The sequence below is a fragment of the Chironomus tepperi genome, unplaced genomic scaffold, assembly GCF_022539635.2.
Source record: "Chironomus tepperi strain 1889 unplaced genomic scaffold, CSIRO-AGI_Ctep_v1 contig_422, whole genome shotgun sequence".
Taxonomy (NCBI): Eukaryota; Metazoa; Arthropoda; class Insecta; order Diptera; family Chironomidae; genus Chironomus; species Chironomus tepperi.
Window position 1 is genome coordinate 320,743 of NW_027226544.1, and position 20,302 is coordinate 341,044.

General features: G+C 30.7%; 4 protein-coding genes across 5 annotated transcripts in view; 2 read left to right on the forward strand and 2 right to left on the reverse strand.

Moving 5' to 3' along the window:
• Positions 1–136: 136 nt before the first annotated feature.
• On the forward strand, positions 137–4,599 carry ChLD3 (Chitin and LDLR binding deacetylase 3). Its single transcript, XM_070649268.1, has 4 exons — positions 137–297; positions 2,934–3,009; positions 3,092–3,223; positions 3,285–4,599. The coding sequence occupies exons 1-4, from the start codon at positions 195–197 to the stop codon at positions 4,597–4,599; spliced, it is 1,626 nt and encodes a 541-aa protein (XP_070505369.1). The 5' UTR covers positions 137–194.
• LSm7 (U6 snRNA-associated Sm-like protein LSm7) lies at positions 4,596–5,233 on the reverse strand. The gene is made up of 3 exons (XM_070649270.1): positions 5,062–5,233; positions 4,914–5,003; positions 4,596–4,852 (listed from the first exon to the last, which is right to left on the reverse strand). Exons 1-3 carry the CDS (start codon positions 5,165–5,167, stop codon positions 4,722–4,724), a joined length of 327 nt encoding a protein of 108 aa, XP_070505371.1. The 5' UTR covers positions 5,168–5,233; the 3' UTR covers positions 4,596–4,721.
• Positions 5,234–5,286: 53 nt separating this feature from the next.
• On the forward strand, positions 5,287–7,928 carry XRCC1 (DNA repair protein XRCC1). Its single transcript, XM_070649261.1, has 3 exons — positions 5,287–5,412; positions 5,477–6,636; positions 7,026–7,928. The coding sequence occupies exons 1-3, from the start codon at positions 5,362–5,364 to the stop codon at positions 7,810–7,812; spliced, it is 1,998 nt and encodes a 665-aa protein (XP_070505362.1). The 5' UTR covers positions 5,287–5,361; the 3' UTR covers positions 7,813–7,928.
• A 9,425-nt stretch (positions 7,929–17,353) lies between these two features.
• The window catches only part of rl (Mitogen-activated protein kinase rl), a 38,208-nt gene continuing 35,259 nt past the window's right edge, over positions 17,354–20,302 (reverse strand). For both annotated transcript variants that reach the window (XM_070649254.1, XM_070649255.1), the window contains exon 8: positions 17,354–19,880. In XM_070649254.1, coding sequence (XP_070505355.1) covers positions 19,755–19,880 — 126 coding nt within the window. In that variant the 3' untranslated portion in view covers positions 17,354–19,754. The remainder of the gene's footprint in view (positions 19,881–20,302) is intronic.

Here is a 20,302-nt window from a genome sequence, read left to right on the forward strand (position 1 = left end):
TATAAATGTGTAGAAAGAAAGTGGAAAAACGTGACCAAATTGAGGATTAAAACTAATTGAAACATAAGATTAATTGATAACAGACAATACATCATCTAAAGCTCATATTGTGTACGAGACAAAAGAACATCAAGTGAATAGAAAACGACGGAATTAAGTGCTAAATCGATGAAACTAATTTGGTCTTTAAAATCATGAAACTCAACCGAAGAAGAACTTCCGACTATGTCGTTTTACATCAAATTGGCCGTTTGATTTGTCTGGGAATTTTCGTACATTTCACTTTCACTGCTGCTGGTAAATAAAAAAGAAAACATTTAAGAGATTAAAAATTGAATGTTGTAGGCACATGCAGTTCATTGTGCTTATAATTTTTTCACATAACAATATATATTTATTAATATTCTATCGCGTGCCATAGCTTGATAATCGCTGCACAGCTTATTGCTAATTGATTTCGATGCATATCAATGACAATGTGGACTTTTGAGTAGTTTTTATGCTTCCTATTTAAGAGAAACTTTTTTTTACTGTTGTAGAAAACAGCTCTTGATAGTTCAAAAGCCTGCCAGTCAGGAAACTTACTTTATTAGTTTTCTCATCCGATTTTCTAAAAACAAAAAAAAGTCAGCGGCTCTTCATTATATGAAAAAAATATAAATTGCCACTTGTGATTGTGGACCGAGCTACACAAGTTTTGCATGTTTCGAGATTTACTGGGCGTACAGATCAATTGTGATCCATGACCTCTCTTACATATGTAAACACGTCTGACCTTAATTTGCATTTGTCAATTGCCAATACCAAGTGCAATACTATCTTAATCGAAGCTTCTTTTGATGAGTTCCAATGATAATTTAATTCGGTATTCAATGAAGCTGATGAATAAAATTGGCAAAGGTTTTGAGGAAATTGATTATTAAGTACCTGAAGTAGCTACTATGAATTTAAAATGGAGCAATGAATTTATTATTGTGGATTAAGTTTATTGAACTTAAAGCTTAATGCAAGATCTTACTTCTTTAAGTCTCATAGCCGCGAGGTCCAAAAAGTCAAGAGTTGTGTTTTGAATCATATGATGTCTAGATTTGAATCATATGAGTTTTTGAGCCTTAAGTAGAAGAATCTAGTGCAATCGAGTGGTTAAGCAGCAGACCGGATGCTTGTTTCCCTCTCTTTTATGAGAAAATGTAGCGACTTGCCAAATTGAGGTTAGGTCCATCCGTCTTCACGCCAACCTAATACCAGATTTGCATCCTGGCCTCTTGGACGTTCTGATGTGAAAAACAACAGGCTTTCATGTTTATTGGTTGAGTATTTAAGCACCTTAGAACCGCTAAAATATCGTGTCACCTAACCTCACTTAACAAGTTCAAAGATCTCAAATCTTTCACATCCAATTAATCTCTTGCAGCTCGGGAAGTATTTCACAATCTAACCATCATTGCTTAATTTGTCACAAGCAGCAATTACTCAACGAGAAAGCACGAGGTGAAAACTTTATACTATGCGTAATTATTTTTTGGAGACCTATTCATTTTTATGTCCATTAACATTTTATCTTAATAAAGATAATGTAAGTAACTTATTTACAGTAAACTCAAACAATGTTGTTAGAGCAAAAACGCTTCCTTTTCGCGGTACAAACAGAAGAGATTCTTTAATGAATAAGAAAATTTTTTCGTTCGACTAGATACTTTCTATTCTGATTCTTTTCTCTATTACTGTCTCTTTACGGTTAATAATTTTTTCCGCTAAATGCATTGAGATTATTAAAATAATAGACAAAACGTCTGCAAGCTGCAAAAAAATACTGAATAGAAGTCGAGTATGCATTAATTTTGTTCGCTTAAAATGCCATTAAATTATTCCAACGATGCGTTAAGTATTGATGGAGATTGTGCGAAATATTTATGAATATGTTACCAAGATTGTATGAATAATGTGGTTGTAAGTTGTTAATATGTATGATGATGATGATTTTATGCGTGAAAGAAAATCGTTTTGTGAGCTTTTTCATGGAACTATTGATGAATGTAATTTATGGATTCGATAATTCAATAAATTTGAATGAAATCCCATCTGAAAAAATTCACATAAAATTTATTAATGCTGAATAATTTAAATATTCAATTATTGCGAGTATAATTGCATTGAAATTGTGTTTTAAAGCTTTGTATTTTGTGAACGTAAAGTCAAAATACGTACGTAAAATCAAAATACGTACGTATTTTTACGTAACCTTTCAGTCTAAAGTATTCAAAACAACCTAGAAAACTCTATAAAGAAATCAATTAAATTATTCACCATAACAAGCTTTACATTCAAATGATACAGTCATTAAACAGGGTTTTTGGGCCAAAAATGCATGCGTAAACGCATTCATGTTTCCTATTAAACTTGCAGTTTCATTTAAAAAGCATGAAAAAAATGTTAGAGATTTGAGTTGACATAAGTAATTTAAAACTGAGTTAAATGCAGCAGCGCGCAGCAAATTTCATAATTTCCGTAAAGACTCTGCGAATGAATTGCATCAAGTTGGATAGAAGCAAGTTTCATTGTTAAGAAAGAAAAAGAAATTTCCATTGAAAAATGTAAACAGCGTTAAGTGAGTAAAGCAAAAATGCGTATGGGATAGATAAACCGCATGTTAAGTTCATTGTCGTCAATCATCAAATAATAAATTATAGATAAAAGTAACATTTAATGAATCAAAAGACTTGCTGGAAGTTAATAAAAATGTTGTAATATAGTGATTTACTTAAATACTTCATTAGTAAAGCGATAGTAAGGCATGGAACGTGAGACACAAAAACTGACACTAGTCACATTGCTCTTTTATGGCTTATTATTTTGATCATAACACGATAAAAACCAAAAAAATTTATGTCTGAGACATTTCTCATAAAAATTCTCTCTTTCAATTCCAACAGTCAGCGCAAGTAATCTAGTTAAGCGTAGTCTTCGAGACTCTACAATTGAATGCTTAGATGATGGACGTTTTTATAGGTACGAAAGACAATTCCTTCATGTTAATGTCTATCATTTCTATTCACAGTTAATTGCATTATTTTTTTTTTATTTTCCTTAGAAATCCACATCGGGCAATTAGCAGAATGTGGTCATACTCGGAATGTTCAAAATATTTCCTTTGTCTCGATGGTGAGGTATTTGAGTTTCGTTGCAGCGAGGGATTATTGTTTGATGTTACACGACAAATTTGGTATGTCAATTGCATTTTCAACGCCTTCTTATTTATTTCCTCATATTCTCATTCTATACAGTGACTTCAAAGCAAATGTAGACAATTGTGATGTAACTGCCGAGAGCAAAACACCAAAGCCCCTTTTACATGATGCTCCCTGCGCAAATGATGCACAATTAGGTTGTGGTGATGGAACATGCTTACCAAATGAATATTTCTGTGATGGCAGCATTGATTGTCCTGATGGAAGTGATGAAGGATATTGTAATCCAAATAATGATCCAAATGCAGCTGATAAATGTGACTTGTCAGTCTGTCAACTTCCTGATTGCTTTTGCTCTAAAGATGCCACACAAATTCCAGGAGGTCTCGAGCCTGTTAATACACCCCAGATGATCATTTTGACTTTCGATGACTCAATTAATATGGAAAATTGGAACCTGTACCAAGATAAAATATTCACCAATAAAAGAAAGAATCCAAATGGATGTCCAATAAGAGGAACTTTCTTCATTAGTCATCAGTACACAGATTATCAAAAGATACAGAAGCTATGGGAACAGAATCATGAAATTGCACTACATTCAATCACACATCGTGGACCTGAATTTTGGTGGAGAGATAATGCAACGATTGAGGACTATTTCGATGAGTTTGTTGGACAGGCTAATATAATTAATAAATTCGCAAATGTGAGAATGGAAGAGATTAGAGGAATTCGAGTTCCTTTCTTAAAAGTCGGATGGAATCGACAGTTTTTAATGATGAAAGAGTTTGGTTTCGTTTATGATTCATCAATTGTGGCACCATTCACAAACATCCCATTATGGCCATACACACTCGACTATAAAATTCCACATGATTGTCTTGGAGATAATAACTGTCCATCGAGAAGTTATCCAGGTGTTTGGGAAATGGTAATGAATCAATTGGAAGTTGAAGATGGACGTACTTGCGTGTATGCTGATCAATGCCCAGCAAATTTAAATGGAGATGATGTATATAGGATGTTTATGCACAACTTTAAGAGACATTACTCAACAAGTCGTGCACCTTTGGGCTTATACTTTCATTCTGGATGGTTTAAAAAGCCTGAATATATGGATGTATTTGTTAAATTTTTACAATTCCTGGAGAAGCTTCCAGACGTCTATTTTGTCACAAATAATCAAGCAATTGAGTGGATGAAAAATCCAACTCCTGTAAATCAACTACACAATTTTGAACCTTGGAAATGTCCACCGAAGCAATTAGATCCTCATGAAGTTACTTGTAGTTATCCAAACAGCTGTAAATTACATTCAAGGGTCCTTCAACAAGACCGATACTTAATGACTTGTAACGAATGTCCAAAGCAATATCCTTGGATACGTAATGAATTAGGATTAGATTAAAGCTTTATTTTGAGAAAAATAATATTTTCTTATTTACTTATTTATTACCTTATAAGATGAAAATTATCTCAATAAAGAATGTTAATAACTTAATTTTTAGATAAAGTTAATTAAACTTGATTTTAATCTTGTGATACGAAAGGATTTGAGATTGATTCCATTCCATCTTGCGGGCAGATCAATACAACGGAGGTTCCTCTGCATACGACAAGACCGAGACTTCTGGTGTCTTCAGAAAACTTGTATGGCTCATCTAGAAAATACAAACGATTTCAATCGACTGGATGTTTCGCAAAATTTTATATTTTTCTTACCTGCATCTCTCAAATATTCTGTAGTATTGTCGAGTACCAAATTAAGCAGTGGATCGAAACCTTTCAATACTCCTGAGCATTCACGACCGCCTTAAATTTAATTGAATTAATGAGAAAACGTGAAAGAAATATTCGGTAAATAACTTACCGGCAAACTTGACACGGATCTGCTTCTCAAGGTATTTTGACAAGTCAAGAATACTTTCCTTTCGTTTCTTTTCATTCTTGTTGTCGTTTTGCTTCTTATCTGCCATAATTAACAATATTTATTTAGCTTTTGATACTTTGTTTATAATTTCACAAAATTTTTTGTAGGTTTTTATCCCTCTTTTATTTGAATTTTGCAAAAACCGTTAATTTTTTAGCGCGATTTCTTAGTTGACTGCCCCTTATTTTTGAAAATAAACAAAAATTTCACAATCTTGTTAAACTTAATTAATCTAAGGATATGCCACAAATTACAAATGTCACACTACACAGCTTCAGCAGTGAGGATCCAGTAAGTCAAATTACATTGAATTAACATAATTTAAGTATCTAATTAATTTCATATTATGTTTCAGGACTTTCCGGCGAAAAACTTAATAGAAACAAAAATCACAAAGAAATGGAAATGCGAGAGAGCAGGTGAAAAGTCAGTATTCGTAATCCTCAAACTTGACAAGCCTTACAAATTGACACAAATAGACATTGGAAATGAATTCACAGGAGTAATAGAGATTTTAGTAGGAAATTCGCTAAAAGTTCCTCCAACATTTCAGGAAATCATTCTAGCTACAAGCTTAATGACAATCTTTGATGCTAAGAATGAGAGGAATCCAAATGGAGTGAGAATGTTCGGACGAGATCTGTTTAATCCAGCAGTTGCTGACACTCAATGGGATCTTATAAAAATAATTTGCAGTCAGCCTTTCAATAATCACAAGCAGTTTGGCTTGTCATTCATTAATCTCCACACAAATGAAGAAGTAACACCAATTGATGAAGATGATTCACCAATAAAGTCAAAGATTCCAACAATCCAAAAACCCCGAGAAGAAAAAACACCAAAAGTTGTCCCAAAAGCCACAACAAAAATTGGCAAGTTTAGGTTCCGTGACTCAAACTCCGACGACGAAGAAGAAACGTCTCCGTTTGCACAGTGGAAGAATAAGAAGGATAATCCACAGTCAACAAACTCAAAAGTAACACCAAAATCCGATTCAAAATTCTCGATTAAAGAGCAATTAAAGGAAAAACTTGAGTCGGAAAGTAAACGTAGAAAGGTTGATGATGACGATAAAACAGCTAAAATAAAACAAGACCGTAATCGATCGAAAGGTTTATTTTATGATAGCAGTGATGATGAACCGAATGAAAAACTTCAAAAGAAAATTGAAAAAGATAAAGAACTGAGAAATTCCACTCAAAAACTTCCAGTGAAGCCTACCCCAACAAAATCAGCACCATCAACATCGAAATATTCATCATTTCTCAATGACGATGATGATAGGAAAAGACCTTCAGTATTAAGTCCTCAAAGGCATAAATTAAAAGATGAAAATACAACGCAAAAGAAGCCCGATAAGGAAATTAAGTATAAACCTTTTAATAAGCTCATGGAAGGCGTTACTTTCGTAATAAGTGGTTATCAAAATCCAGAACGTGGTATAATTCGTCAGAAGGCATTGGATATGGGTGCTAAATATAAAGCTGATTGGGATGATAACTGTACACATTTAATGTAAGTGACAATTTATTCGTATCTTTAGCTTTTTTTATTGCGATGTGATGCACGTCCATGGTCAGTTTGGTTGGATTTAATCCGGAGATTTAATTAAATCCCCAGATTAAAATTGTGATTAAGTCAAATCTCCAATTCAAAACCATACAAATGTTTCAAATTATACAAACATTTATACAGTTTTGAAATTTAAAATCTAATTGACCGTTAAATTTTGAACTCTAATTTATAATCCTTATAGAGTCCAATTACGGCAAATTCATACACACATAGAATGTTAATTAGTTTAAAAACTATTTGCATATTTCCTTCCTAATTTGTCGACGATCCTAATAATTTCTATACCAATTAATTCATCCTATTTAACTTTTAATTTAAATGTTCTACAGATGTGCCTATAGCAACACTCCAAAATATAATCAAGTGAGAGGAAAAGGCAAAATAATTTCGAAGAAATGGATTGAAAATTGCTTTATTGAGCAGAAAAAGATTTCATGGAGAAAATTTGCTTTGGATAATTCCGAAAAGAACAAGCCGGAAAGTGAAGATGAAATTCTTAGTGAATGGCACAAGCCGAAGTCAACAACAGATATAAAAGATGAAAAAATGGAACAATCGGATGATTCTGATGGTGATATGTTGATTGTAGACCGTCGGGGACAGAAAAATAATGCTAAAATTATAATTGATTCCGATTCTGAAAGTGACATGGCAATTGTTGACAAAACAAACAAAAATAATATTAAGGATGATAAAATGGACAGCAAACAAGACAATGATGATGATTACAATATAAATCGATTTAAGGATGAGCAACAACAACCACAAAACATTGATGTGACTAACAATAATAAGAATGAAATGGAAACCGATGTCTATTCGGATGACGATAGTGTCAGTTCCATTGATATTACAACTGTTGAATGTCAAGCATTTAAAGATAAAATATTTTATTTAAATGAGGATCTGTCAGCAACAGACAAAATAAAATTGAGAGATAATATAAAGCATATGCTGGGTATTGTGACGAAAAATCCACACAAGGCACACTACATCATATCCAAGCAGGGTAAAAAATTACCAACTAATTTTAAGGCAGAAGTTGTAAAGGAAATATGGATACGAGAATGTTTTGATCTACAAGCTTTCATTCCTACTACACGATACAGAATTTAACAATAAATGTCATTAATATTTTATTATAAGCACCAAAAAATGTTGATTGATGAGAATGTTGATTTTTTATGAGAGAATCGCTGTTAACATAATGAGAATAATAAACAAATTTTGCCTTAAATGTTGAAGCTATTTTCGTAAATGTTTAAAGTTTAAGGAAACATTTTTGAAGGCATTATCATTTACAATGCATCAAATTGACTTTTTTCTTCTCAAATTTATGACAGGAATTGACATGTTTGTGATATGATTTATGGGATTTAGCAGTGAATTGATTTTGTGTTTAGGATAGAATATGAGTTCTAACTGATTTAAATTATTTACAATTTTAACGGTTTTGTAAAATTTGAAATTTTTTAACGGCTTTGTGAAATTTTAGTGGTTGTAATATTTGAATTTAATCTTTTTGACACATTTGTAAATTTTGAAGAATTTTTAACGGTCTTGTAAAATTTAAAATTTTTACGGTTTTGTAAAATTTGCAAAAATTTAACTGTTTTGTAAAATTTAAAAAAAATACATCAAAAAGATGCGAAAATTATGTTTACAGGTAAAAGATGCAAAAATGGCTTTTCCAACCAAACCAAAAAGCAAATGGAACAAAATCAGCATGTTGTCATCACAGCAACTTCATGTCTGGATCTAGTAAAATACTCATACAGCCCAATTGTCTCGTCACAACTGAACTACCTTTTGTTTCAGATTCTCAGCTTGAGTGCCTTTCTATCTTTAGTCTTCAATTGTCTCCTCTATTGTCTCACAAGAGCATAAATCAGACTGATGCGGATGACATCCTACGATCTAGATTATGTGGGTGGTGGTTGATGAATAAAAAGAGGAAGTAATTGACTAGCCTTATGGTAATTAACTTACGATCCTCATTGTCCGATTGACACAGGATGAAATGTTGGTCACATGGCAGTTAAAAGGGTAGTTCTATTTACAGTGTGCCGTTCGGGCATAAAATTTATTCAACAGATTCCTAGTCAATGGCCTAAATGGATAATAGCCTACAAGCACTATGATTGATGATTCTATTGACTTTCTAAATGGATTACTTAATGCCATGAAGGAAATGTTTTTTTTTTTTTGTGCAAGGTTCATTATCACTTACGTAATTTATTTCTCAAGAGAATTAAAGAATGAAAAGACGCTCTAGGAAGGAGAAAAAATAATTGGCATTTCCATTCATATGAACATTTAAATGTCAAGGTGTATTTATGTAATTTTAAAAGAAATCTAAAAAGATTCACGAGTTCAGTTCAGGGTTCAATTTCGAATTTAAAAGCTGCATTAGAATTTTTATGGGAAAACTTGACAATCAGCAGCAATATATAGCAGAGACAAGTGGATGATGCCAACAAAAGTCATGAACCGTTCATACAAAATTTGATGTTCCAAATGACAGAATGCGACGAACAACATTTGGATCGGTATCAGTTGACACGGTGCCGTTATGACAATGGTGAGCAACCTGTGTGTCATGTCACACCGGTGTGCCACCAAAAGCTTTTCGTAATTCCATGAACAGTATGCCGTGTGCGATTTTAATCGAGTCTTTTCATCAAAGTGTGCAGCGAAAAATAAAATGTTGCACACCATTGTGTTAGGGCAACATCACGTCTAGCCGTGGTGTCCTAGCAAACACGTTGTGCTGTTCGGGTATACTTCTGATTTCTGGATAATCTTTACTACCCCTAGTGCCACAACATAGCCACTAAGACATCGCTGCATCACCGCGTTGATCTTTAAACGTGGAAATAATATGCAGATTCCATGCTGACAATACAATGACAATTTATGGCTGATTTTGACAGCAATGAATGAAATTCACTGAATTGTCTCCCTCTGGTATAGTTTCAAATGATTCTAGAGACTATTTAATCAACGTACCTTTGGACCTAAACTCAGCATCTTCAAATCTGTAGTAGGAAGTTATTTATGTAGAATACTTTGCAAAAGTATCTGAATTCATGAAATACATAGACTGTACAGCACTTACAGACTGCAAATAAAAAGTTCATGACACTTACCTAATCCTTGCTGTTCAGACAGTTACTGTCAACATTTAATTCAATAAGATTTGTAGCATTCTATTTAAACTTGAAGTATTTTTCAAATCAGTCACGAAGCACACAACAGGATATCCAATAAGATGGGCAACAATTAAAAAGAAAATTAAAAGAAAAAGAGGAAAAGCTTGCTTGTTTTTGATTTTGCTTAATGAAATTTTCTTCATTTTTTTATTTGATTTTTCTTTCTTCAATCACTTTTAAATGTTTGTAGCATACACTTAATTAAAACATTTATTATATTTTTTTCTTTTTTTTTCATTTTAAAGAGAAAAAATGCTTCTTTTTTATATTGAGGATGTTCAATAATGACGTTCAATATTATTGGGTTGGAATTTGAGTTGTTTGATTTTTGTATGCTGTTTTGCAGCTTAGGAATTTACTAATGTCAAGCTTAATCTGTAGGAATTGATAATTGCATACAAGTATTGTATACAAGCGCTTCAATTACCTATAAATTCAAGTACTTGTATGCAATACTTGTAAACTTCGACTATTGAATGCAAGTATTGTATGCAAGTTGAAAAATTAAATTTAACTTTAATCACTTGTATACAATACTTGCAAGCAATTGCACAACCCTAAAATTCACATTTAATCATACGTTCCTGGACTAATTCTAAGATTCCCCAATATTCACACATTGTAGACAGTATACGCAGATTTCATACAAGTATGCAATACTTGCATGCAATTGTCGTATCATAGTCTGCAAGTATGAAACTTAAATTTATACACTTAACCGTAAAAGTGTACAAGTATTGCATACGAGTGATAGAAGTTACATTTAATTGTAGCACTTGTGTGCAACACTTGTATTCAATACTTTCATACAATATCTGAAGCAAATAGAGGAGTCGATAGCAAAATTGCCTCTTTTCTTCCTAAACGTCAATATTGAACAAACCCCATCATAACTCATGTTTTTAAATTACCTTTCAATTTTCGTTCATTTGGAAACAGATTTTATGTATCTAAAAATTAAATTTTTCTTTTTGTTTTTTTGATGTACATATTTGTGCAAACCCAGCTCTATTCTCTATTCTAATTCACTTAACTTATACATTTCGAAGCTTGTTCTTTTCTTTTTGTGGAACCATCCTTTTATAAATAAGGAATAAAAAATATTAAAAATGTATAATTAAATGAATTAAAGTTTCCTTTTTTTGCGTTAAGTCATTAACCAGAATTGCCATTTCTCTTTTTAGCGCATTTTTGGAACTTGTTTACATAAAGGCAGCTTAATAATACACTTTGTTCGTTCGTAGGTCTGGAAGTCACCTGGATCTTACTGGATCTAGTTTTGTGGGTCTGGAGGTGACCTAATCTTACTTGATCTCGTTTTGTGGGTCGGCAAGTTACCTAGATCCTACTGGATCTTGTTTTGAGTTTCTGGAAGTGACCTGGATCTTACTGGATCTCGTTTTGGAGGTCGAGAAGTGACCTGGATCTCACTGGATCTCGTCTTGTTGTTCGGGAACTGACATATTAATCAATTACTGATGGCTGGGACACAAATGCGCTGAATTAACTCGACAAGAACGAGAACTTGTAATTTTTTTCCTTTTTAATAGCATTAATTAAGAGAGCTTTCGGCAATCTTTGGGTATATTTTATCCAACTTTATATGAAAAAAAATTCTTTTTTGACATCTTCATAGCTATAGGATAAATTTTTTCTCATTTATAATTTTTTCCATGAGAATACATTAAGCTTTGTAAAGAATTTTCTTTGTAATTCAATATTCTCTTTCTTTTTATTTTTTTGTTAAAATTCTTTTCTTCTTGAAGCATGCCATGAAGTATTTAAATTTTTTTCAAAAATAAAAAAGTATTGAAAAGTTTAATTGTTAAAATTCACGACGAAAGTCATTAAAATTCTAATTAAATTTTTGATGATGTGACACAAGTGCAACAGATGGATCATATTAATATGACAAAAATAATTCAATTTAATTGAAGGAGTTTTTAAAATGTTGACGGGAAATCTCAAGTGTGACACCTCTGTGTGTGACATGTGAGATCACAACTCTATAAGGTTCGTCGTTATGTGCTCATTGCATGCAATATTTGCAAACATCACACAAATATTCAATACAAGTGCTAGAAACTCTATGTATGCATATTGTATACAAGTGACGAAACCTAGGACTGTCATTTAAGGCTTGGAAATTGTATGCAAGTATTGCATCCAAGTAAAATAATTTACTAGAACAATTGCATGCAAATTTGCGTATTTTTGCTTGCAAGTGTTGTATACAAGTGAAAGAATTTCATGTAAATTCAAACTGTTGTATACAATTCTTGGAAACGGAAACAATATGCAACTTTCGAAACCAACAATATTTATAGATTTTATACAAATATTGCATGCAAGTGCTAAAATTTATTAGGTTTTGGCAGTTGTATGCAAGTTTGCTCATATTGTTTGCAAGTATTGCAAACATTTAGATTTACAAGTCATTCTAGCACTTGCATGCAATACTTGCAAACAGTATGTGTATAGGCGTCGATTTTATGCAAGAATTGCATACAATTACCAGAATTTAAATAAAAATTCTATAACTTGTGTGTAATTCTTGCATCAAATGTAACCATATTGCATACAAATGTCGATCCCTGGTACATTTTAGCACTTGCATGCAGGACTTGTATGCAATTTCTGAACCCTATTCTACCCTAAAAATCGACGAGCTTGCTCTTTGCCTGTTAGAGTTATTATAGAAAATTCAATAAATTAAATGCTTAACCTTACTTAAGTCTGTCTAATGAAAGGACAAATTTTTACAAAATTGTCAAGGCTTTTATGATCATTAAATGTTGCACAACTGTCACACAACCAAAAATTAATTTTTTAACGAAAACCAAACGCCCTTGAGCTATCATCAAAAGATGGTGACTCTTAGATCTTAATAAATTTAAAAGCAGTTTATAAAAAATTGGCTGTAACGCTGTGTTTAAATGTTTTTTTCGTATTTTTCCATCCCCAAAAATTTTCTTCATTTTCTCTTCTCGTTTTAGGTTCTAATAATGGCACGTGATAAATTTTAATGAATATATTTCATGACAAAAGCAATGTTTCGGATATATATTTCAAAAAAAGAGAAATTTGTCTTCATATTGTTTCTTGTTCCTCCTCATTTTCTACATGCTATTATTATTTGTTAATGTTTATTAGATAATAATAAGTAGGTATTGTAATATGTCTATTTTTGGGGTTTATAATTTTTGTTAAATTTTCTTGTTTCTTCATATTTTTATTTATGTTAATTATATGTTAAACGGATTCTGGAACCAGTATCTCTTATCAAATGAAACTTTTTTCTGTTCTATCTTGACTTTTATTATGAGAAAGAAAAAGAGTTCCTTAACAGTATTAGATGGCGTCAGTTAAAATGATATAGGGAAAAGTTAGAAAAAAGATATTTTTTGATTTATTCCCTGGGTGTGAAACTTTACTGTTCTTTGTTTTGTCGTCTTTAAAGTATTTAATGGATATATCATTCATATGAACAGAGTTGTATCCAATTGGAGCAATAATAGGGTTCGACAATTGCATGCAAGTATTGCATACAAGTGCTACAATAGCTTACAAATTCAAGAACATTCCATGCAAGTTTTGCATGGAACCATGCAAGTATTGCATACAAGTGCTACAATAGCTTACAAATTCAAGAACATTCCATGCAAGTTCTTGAATTTGTAAGCTATTGTAGCACTTGTATGCAATACTTGCTTCTCCAAACGGGGTGCATTCTTTTGATCAAGGTTGTATTATACAAAATCTAACTTAGATAAAATTACAGAACTGAGTGAAACATCCTGCAATTAGTTAATCACTTATTTAGTTATTAGAGTTCGACACTTGTATGCAATACTTGCATGAAATATTTGCATTTTCCCAACCCCCTCATTGCCATAAACATGATATTTGTTAAATTTGTCATGAACTTTTATATTCATAACTAAACCAGAGTTGGCAGGACTTTGGGAATTCAGACTTCATATTAGAGTACTGTCAACTCTGACTTACCGACATTATACATTGCAGATTTGAAAATTCATATTTCAATACATAGTCAAGGATTCAATAAGATCATATCTACTCAGGAATATTGAATTTTGTAATATTGAAGGAAAAATCCACAAAAACTGAAAATTTGGGAACTAATTATTTTACTTTTAAGGCATATCAAAAGTCTTAACTAAAATCACAAAGAGTAGTCAAGAATTTCAAATTGTTTGGAAGTTTAGTTTAAAATAATAAATTTTGGTAGGAATCTTAAATTTTGGATCAAACAACCTACTCCTATGAAGAATTCCTGGGTTTTGGATACAACTCTGCTCACTAATGTAGGTTCAGTCTAGGATCCCACAATTGCATGCAAGTATTCGCATACATTTTGCAAATTTTGCATGCAAGTGCTAAAAATTACTTGCAAAGTCAAGAACTTGTATGCAATACTTGTGAACAATATACGCATGCAGTTGTCTTACCTACATTTTACCCTATTATCAAAATTATTTAAAACCTACCAATTAACGAATAAAATTTGCGAGTCGTCAAAATTCATTCAATCTTATGATGATTGAGAGCTCATTTCGCCCACATTCGAAAAAAAAATTGAATGAAATTCAATGCCTAATAAGGAAAATAAACTTCCAATTAATTATCATAAATTGAATAATTTATGGTTAATAACTTTACGTAAGGCTATTTAAAATTCAGCACACAAGCCGTAATATAAATCAAATTTTGTTAAAGGTAAAGTTCTTTCAAGGTTTATAGATATTAATGGATTTTGGGGTGTATGGTCTGTCATGTGTTTGGGGGGTTTATTTGCTTGTTTACAGATGATGGAAGGTCCTGAAGAATTTAGACTAGGTTAAGATGAAATTTATTGAAATCTTGAAGGATTCATCAATTGGTCGCTTAAAAAATGACCTAATTTGATTACCAAGGCTAGGCAATATGAGCATATATCATACAAGAATTGCATACAAGTTCTCGATTCATATGCAAACTTGTATGCAATACTTGCATGAAATTCGGTATTTGTTTCTAGAAATTCAGAAAATATGCATGATTTCTGGCAGTGGATGCAATCAGACTGAAGTAAAATAAAGAACCTGCTCCAAAAAGTAGTGGAACAGAAATGAGGTTTGATCCCAACATACCCCTGGATACACTCCTGGTGACCGATATATCAAACAATATCAAATTTCCCTAATTAATTGAATTTCATAGAAATGCTTCATACAATATCAAATGTAAGCCTTCCAAGAATAATATAATAAATTAATTAAAGAATTTGCTTCTCAAAGCGTCAATAATTAACCTCAAACTTCACAATCACCTATCAATATCAAACACTATTTGTTTAAACTTTAAACCGCAAGTTTATGCCGCAACGAACTAACTCAAGAATCAAAATATTTCACTAGAATTTACACCACATCCTTAAAGTTAACGTATCATTAACTTAATTGGATTTCGTTAGAAAATTATCAACGACAAAGTTTACATCTTAATATGCTGCCTTTTTTCTTATTGCTTCGGGAAATAACAAGCTTGTTACATACTTTCAATAAGTATATGTAGCCTGACAGACCATGTATCTAGGTATTTTATCATCTGAACTGTAATGGATCATCTTTTTATGGATGATTTACTACATATTATAGTAAGTACTATGGCTAGTAACAATTTGATACTTTTTAACTGGTTTTGAATTATGGAAATTAAATAGAGTTCTGTAATTGGATGCAAGTATGAGCATATTGCTTGCAAGTATTGCATACAAGTAGTAGAATTAGTTTTAAGTGCAAGTACTTGTATGCAATACTTGTAAGCAATATAAGTTTACAATGCTAGTAAATTCAAGAACTTGAATGCAATTCTTGCATTCAATTGCAGAACCCTATAATTACATGAAATTTATGGCAATTGACAATTATACGCAATAGTTTCATGCAATTGAAATATACAAATACCAGAATTACTTGTAATTTCTGACACTTGTATGCAATTGTCCAATACAAATTCTAGTATTTGTATGCAACACTTGCATGCAACTGTCGAACCCAACTTTGTTTTGAAAAACAAAGATCAAATCAGGATTAAATTCCGTAAAATGCACGATAAAGTTGTTGATAAATTACCATAGATAAGTTAAATGCTATGAAGAAGAAGTAGGTAGGCTATAAGCTGATTAAAAATTAATTTCAATTATCAAGAAGAATAACAGTTTGAAATAACTTTTTTTTTTCTGAATACTTTATTTGTTTCTATCTCATTTATCTCTCATTTCACTAACTTCTTTTTTTTTTATTTGCAATGTATATTTTATATCTAATTTCATTGTTTGCACATTTCTTGTGGCGAACATTATAAACTTACGACGTAGACAGAGAAATAAAATGTATTATTGATGAAAATGCAAGAAATAACATTTATCGCTTAATTAAATTGATTTTTTTTTCTTCTTTTTTTATAGATTAATTAATCATCATATCAAAAAAATGATTAAATTTCACTTCAACATATGTTTTATGCTTTTTTTGTTTCTCTATCAACGTGTTTTTTTTTGTTATCTACTAGCAATTAATTGTGTAACTGAGGAAATGGATGTGACGTTGCATGTATTGATCATGATATTTACTTTAATTAAGCGCATACAAACAAAAAAAAAATTCTTTTTTTTATTAATAATATTTTATTTTATTCAGTAATTAACGTAACAATCAATGTGATGTCGCTGCCAAAACCTCAGCACACTAATTGAGTGAACTGATTCCAAATTTTTTTAAATTCTTAAATTATCTAGCATTTTTTTCATATTTTTTTTTTTATTTCTCTTTAAAGTTTTTTTTATAATTTTTTTTTTTTTATTAATAACTGTTTTCATTTCATTTTTTTACGTTTATCCATATCACCATGAAATTGTTTTATGTTTGCCCAATGAGCATAAATAGCTTCATATGAATGTAATGGCATTTAAGTAGGTTTTCGGAAAATCTAATTAGAATTATTTGTTGAAGTCTATTTTTGAATACTTTTTTGATGAGTTTTGATGATGAAAATTTGTTTAACGGATTTAATGAATTTGAATAATTTAATTTGTCTATTTTAATTTACGTAAATGTAGAAATTTGATGTATTTACCTACGTTTTTATGAGAAAACGTTAGAATTATTACGTACGTATTTAAACGTAAACGTAAGGATTATTACGTACGTATTTACACCTATACGTTAGAATTATTACGTACGTATTTACACGTATACGTTAGAATTATTACGTACGTATTTAAACGTAAACGTAAGGATTATTACGTACGTATTTACACGTATACGTAAGAATTATTACGTACGTATGTAAACGTAAGTATTATTCAATACGTATTTAAACGTAAACGTAAGAATTATTACGTACGTATTTATACGTAAGTGTAACAATTTTTACGCACGTATTTTGCAGAAATCTTACATTTTACGTACGTATAACGTACACATCAATCTTCTACGTAAAGTACAAATTCCTTGAATTCATTGACAATTCAAGGATTGTTAATAACTACTAATTTATTGATACTGCATAAAGGTGGGTCTATTGTACGCCAATCATTTACATAAAGCCATTTACACTCATTGTCGTTATCTATTTTTATAATATATCTTATTAAACTGCAATGATAATAAGTGTTGATTCTCTTTAAATAAGGTAATAAGAGCAAAAAACTTTTGTCCTTATTACCTCATATATCTTAGCATTAACTATAATTAATTAAAAACAACTCTTGTTCTCATGTTTATTATAAATTTTCCTTTTTCCTTTTCCTCACTTTTTATGCATGTTTTGATGACAATTTTATTGATGGTATGTAGAATTAAGAAGGAAAATAAAAAAAATTAAATTTGTGATGGTAACATCATTGATTTATATACTGGCACGTTATTTTGATACCATGATTGTTTCAAATTATTAATTAATAACATATTGGACACTATAAATTAAATTGATTGGAATCAACAGGAAGTTTTTCTCACAATTTTTTCCATGCCATACAGAGAATATAAAAAAGTATTAAATGAGTTTTGATGAAGGGTAGGTGAGACATAAAGGTGTCGTTTGAGGATTTCTGTTTCATGCTATGGGACATTCAGTTGGAATGGATGGCAGTTTGACATGACGAGCAATTTATTAAATTAAAAACTTTCTCTTTTTTCCTATGTTTTTTCTCATCTTTTTTTTTCTGTTGATAAGTGATGCATGTAAAATTGAATACTTCTGGATTCAGTCAGAAGGACGATAAAAAAAAAAGTTTACAATTGTTCACTTTGATGGAAAAATTCTTTTCTAGCACTAAAGAAAAGCGGTTGTAAATCAAATTGATGTCATTTTTCTTTAAAAAACAATAAAGTCTCTAGTCTTCGTGGGAGGAAATGACGGGAAATTACCAGAGATTTTGAGTAGAATTTTCTATGACAAATGTCGAGGAAACGAGTACAAGAAACGGAAAGATTTTGCCTACATAAATTATTATGCACGTGCGACACAGTCTGTAGCACATAGAATAACACATTATTACTTTTGCAATAAATTTGTTAAATTATTCCCAATATACGCAAATATTTGCATAATTAAGAATGTTTACTTGGCAATACAGTAGTTTGCATCATAGATTATGAAGTTGTGTCTCATAGAAGCTATATCCTCGGTATTATAGTGGTGAGTATCGCATTATATGCAAGTTTATTTGCATTTTATCCTCGGTATTATAGTGGTGAGTATGAACATATGTTCACAAACAATGGATAATCCAATATAGAAGCCCTAAATTTTCTCAGAAGCAAGAGTTCAATTGGAAGATTTAATGGCGCATAGCAAACGAAGAAAAAAGTTTAAAATTTTATGAGCTCATGTAAAGCTTTACATTTTCTACAGAACAAGTCGTAAAATTAAATTGAAAATCAATGTAAATTTTATAGTAAGCTGGATGCCATAGAAATTTATAGTATCTCCCATTTTATCATAAAGGTATTTTTCAGTAAAAACTAAATTTTTCTTCTGTCATTTTCTTCAAAATGTTTCTTTTTTCCATGTTCATTCTTCCTCATTTTTATAGAAGTGAAAAATTGCTTTTTTAATGCAATAAACAAACATCGACAATTAATTACATTATTAAAATTGAAATGCATAAAGAACTACAATTAGATTATTTATGAAATGAATTTTTTTCTCTCTTTTTTTTCGTTTATCATCATTTAACCTTGACTTAATCGACTTTTAAAAGTATTAAAACACTAGTTTTTTTTTGAAGCGCAAATCCCTGCATTTTTACAATAAAATGTTTTTCTTAATTTTTTTTGCGAACGTTTAGCGTTCTGATAATCAAAATCACGATTAAAAATGTTATCAACAATTTTTATCCCCACTCCATTTTTTTTGAAACTTTTTTACATTATCGTTATCTCTTTGTCAAACATCAAGAATTAAAAATTTTTAAATATTTTTTTTGAACACGCGTTAATGAATAAAAAGAAGAATGAATTTGTGTTCTTTACAATTATCATGTTATGCCTTTTTTTAAAAATGAATTATTAATTAATAAAATTAATTTTTTGAATGTATTCGTAATTGTGTACATCCAGAGACTGATGATGATAAAAAAGTGCCATCCATTTGTAAAATTATTATTATTATTATTTTTTTTTCTTCTTTTCCCTCCACTCATTTTTCATTATTATGTGAAAATTTTTTCTTTTTTTTTAAATGATGTATGAACATTCATTGTATTATCCATTTCAATTTTAAAATATCCATTCGTTTTTGTTTTTTTCATATTTATTTGGTGAGATCATAAGATGTTTAAGCTTCAGGCTCGTGTATAGAATCAGCAAAGCGTAATGTCTCTTCATAAATTAACTGTTTCAACGTTTCCTTTGGTAAGTCATCCAATTCCATTGCGATGCGGAAAGGCTCTTCAGCAACAGGCTATAGTCATTGAAATAAATAACAAAAAAATTAATAATGATTAATGAATTTAGTTAATTTTCTATGTAAATTGTTCATGACGTTTCATCACGTGAAATTACTTTCTCAATGAAAATGTATACAAAACTTTTATGTCTGTTCATTGACTGTCTGACAAGCTTTATGTAAGAATTTTTGTATGTTACTGAATGTACTAACATGTTTAGTTCATTGAGCTGACAAAGTTTTGAGGAAAACTTTTGCATATATGATGTATATGAAAGACATAATGAAATGACTAGGAGCTGTTGACATTGAATGATTTTAAATTGAATTAAATTTGCAATTTAAATTTATTAAATTCTATGTTATGTTAAATTTAGATTGTAAGGATTTGAAATGAATTTACGTAAAAGTTTTAGGTACAAGTTCAAATTTACTAA

Bases quoted from the DNA above. Each gene is read 5' to 3' on its own strand.
- ChLD3 (XM_070649268.1), top strand. From the start codon at position 195: ATGAAACTCAACCGAAGAAGAACTTCCGACTATGTCGTTTTACATCAA. The intron at 298-2,933 runs GTAAATAAAAAA...CAATTCCAACAG, and splicing joins TTTCACTTTCACTGCTGCTG to TCAGCGCAAGTAATCTAGTT. The intron at 3,010-3,091 runs GTACGAAAGACA...TATTTTCCTTAG, and splicing joins GATGATGGACGTTTTTATAG to AAATCCACATCGGGCAATTA.
- XRCC1 (XM_070649261.1), top strand. From the start codon at position 5,362: ATGCCACAAATTACAAATGTCACACTACACAGCTTCAGCAGTGAGGAT. The intron at 5,413-5,476 runs GTAAGTCAAATT...ATTATGTTTCAG, and splicing joins GCTTCAGCAGTGAGGATCCA to GACTTTCCGGCGAAAAACTT. The intron at 6,637-7,025 runs GTAAGTGACAAT...AATGTTCTACAG, and splicing joins GATAACTGTACACATTTAAT to ATGTGCCTATAGCAACACTC.
- LSm7 (XM_070649270.1), bottom strand. From the start codon at position 5,167: ATGGCAGATAAGAAGCAAAACGACAACAAGAATGAAAAGAAACGAAAG. The intron at 5,004-5,061 runs GTAAGTTATTTA...ATTAAATTTAAG, and splicing joins GATCCGTGTCAAGTTTGCCG to GCGGTCGTGAATGCTCAGGA. The intron at 4,853-4,913 runs GTAAGAAAAATA...TGTATTTTCTAG, and splicing joins AGAATATTTGAGAGATGCAG to ATGAGCCATACAAGTTTTCT.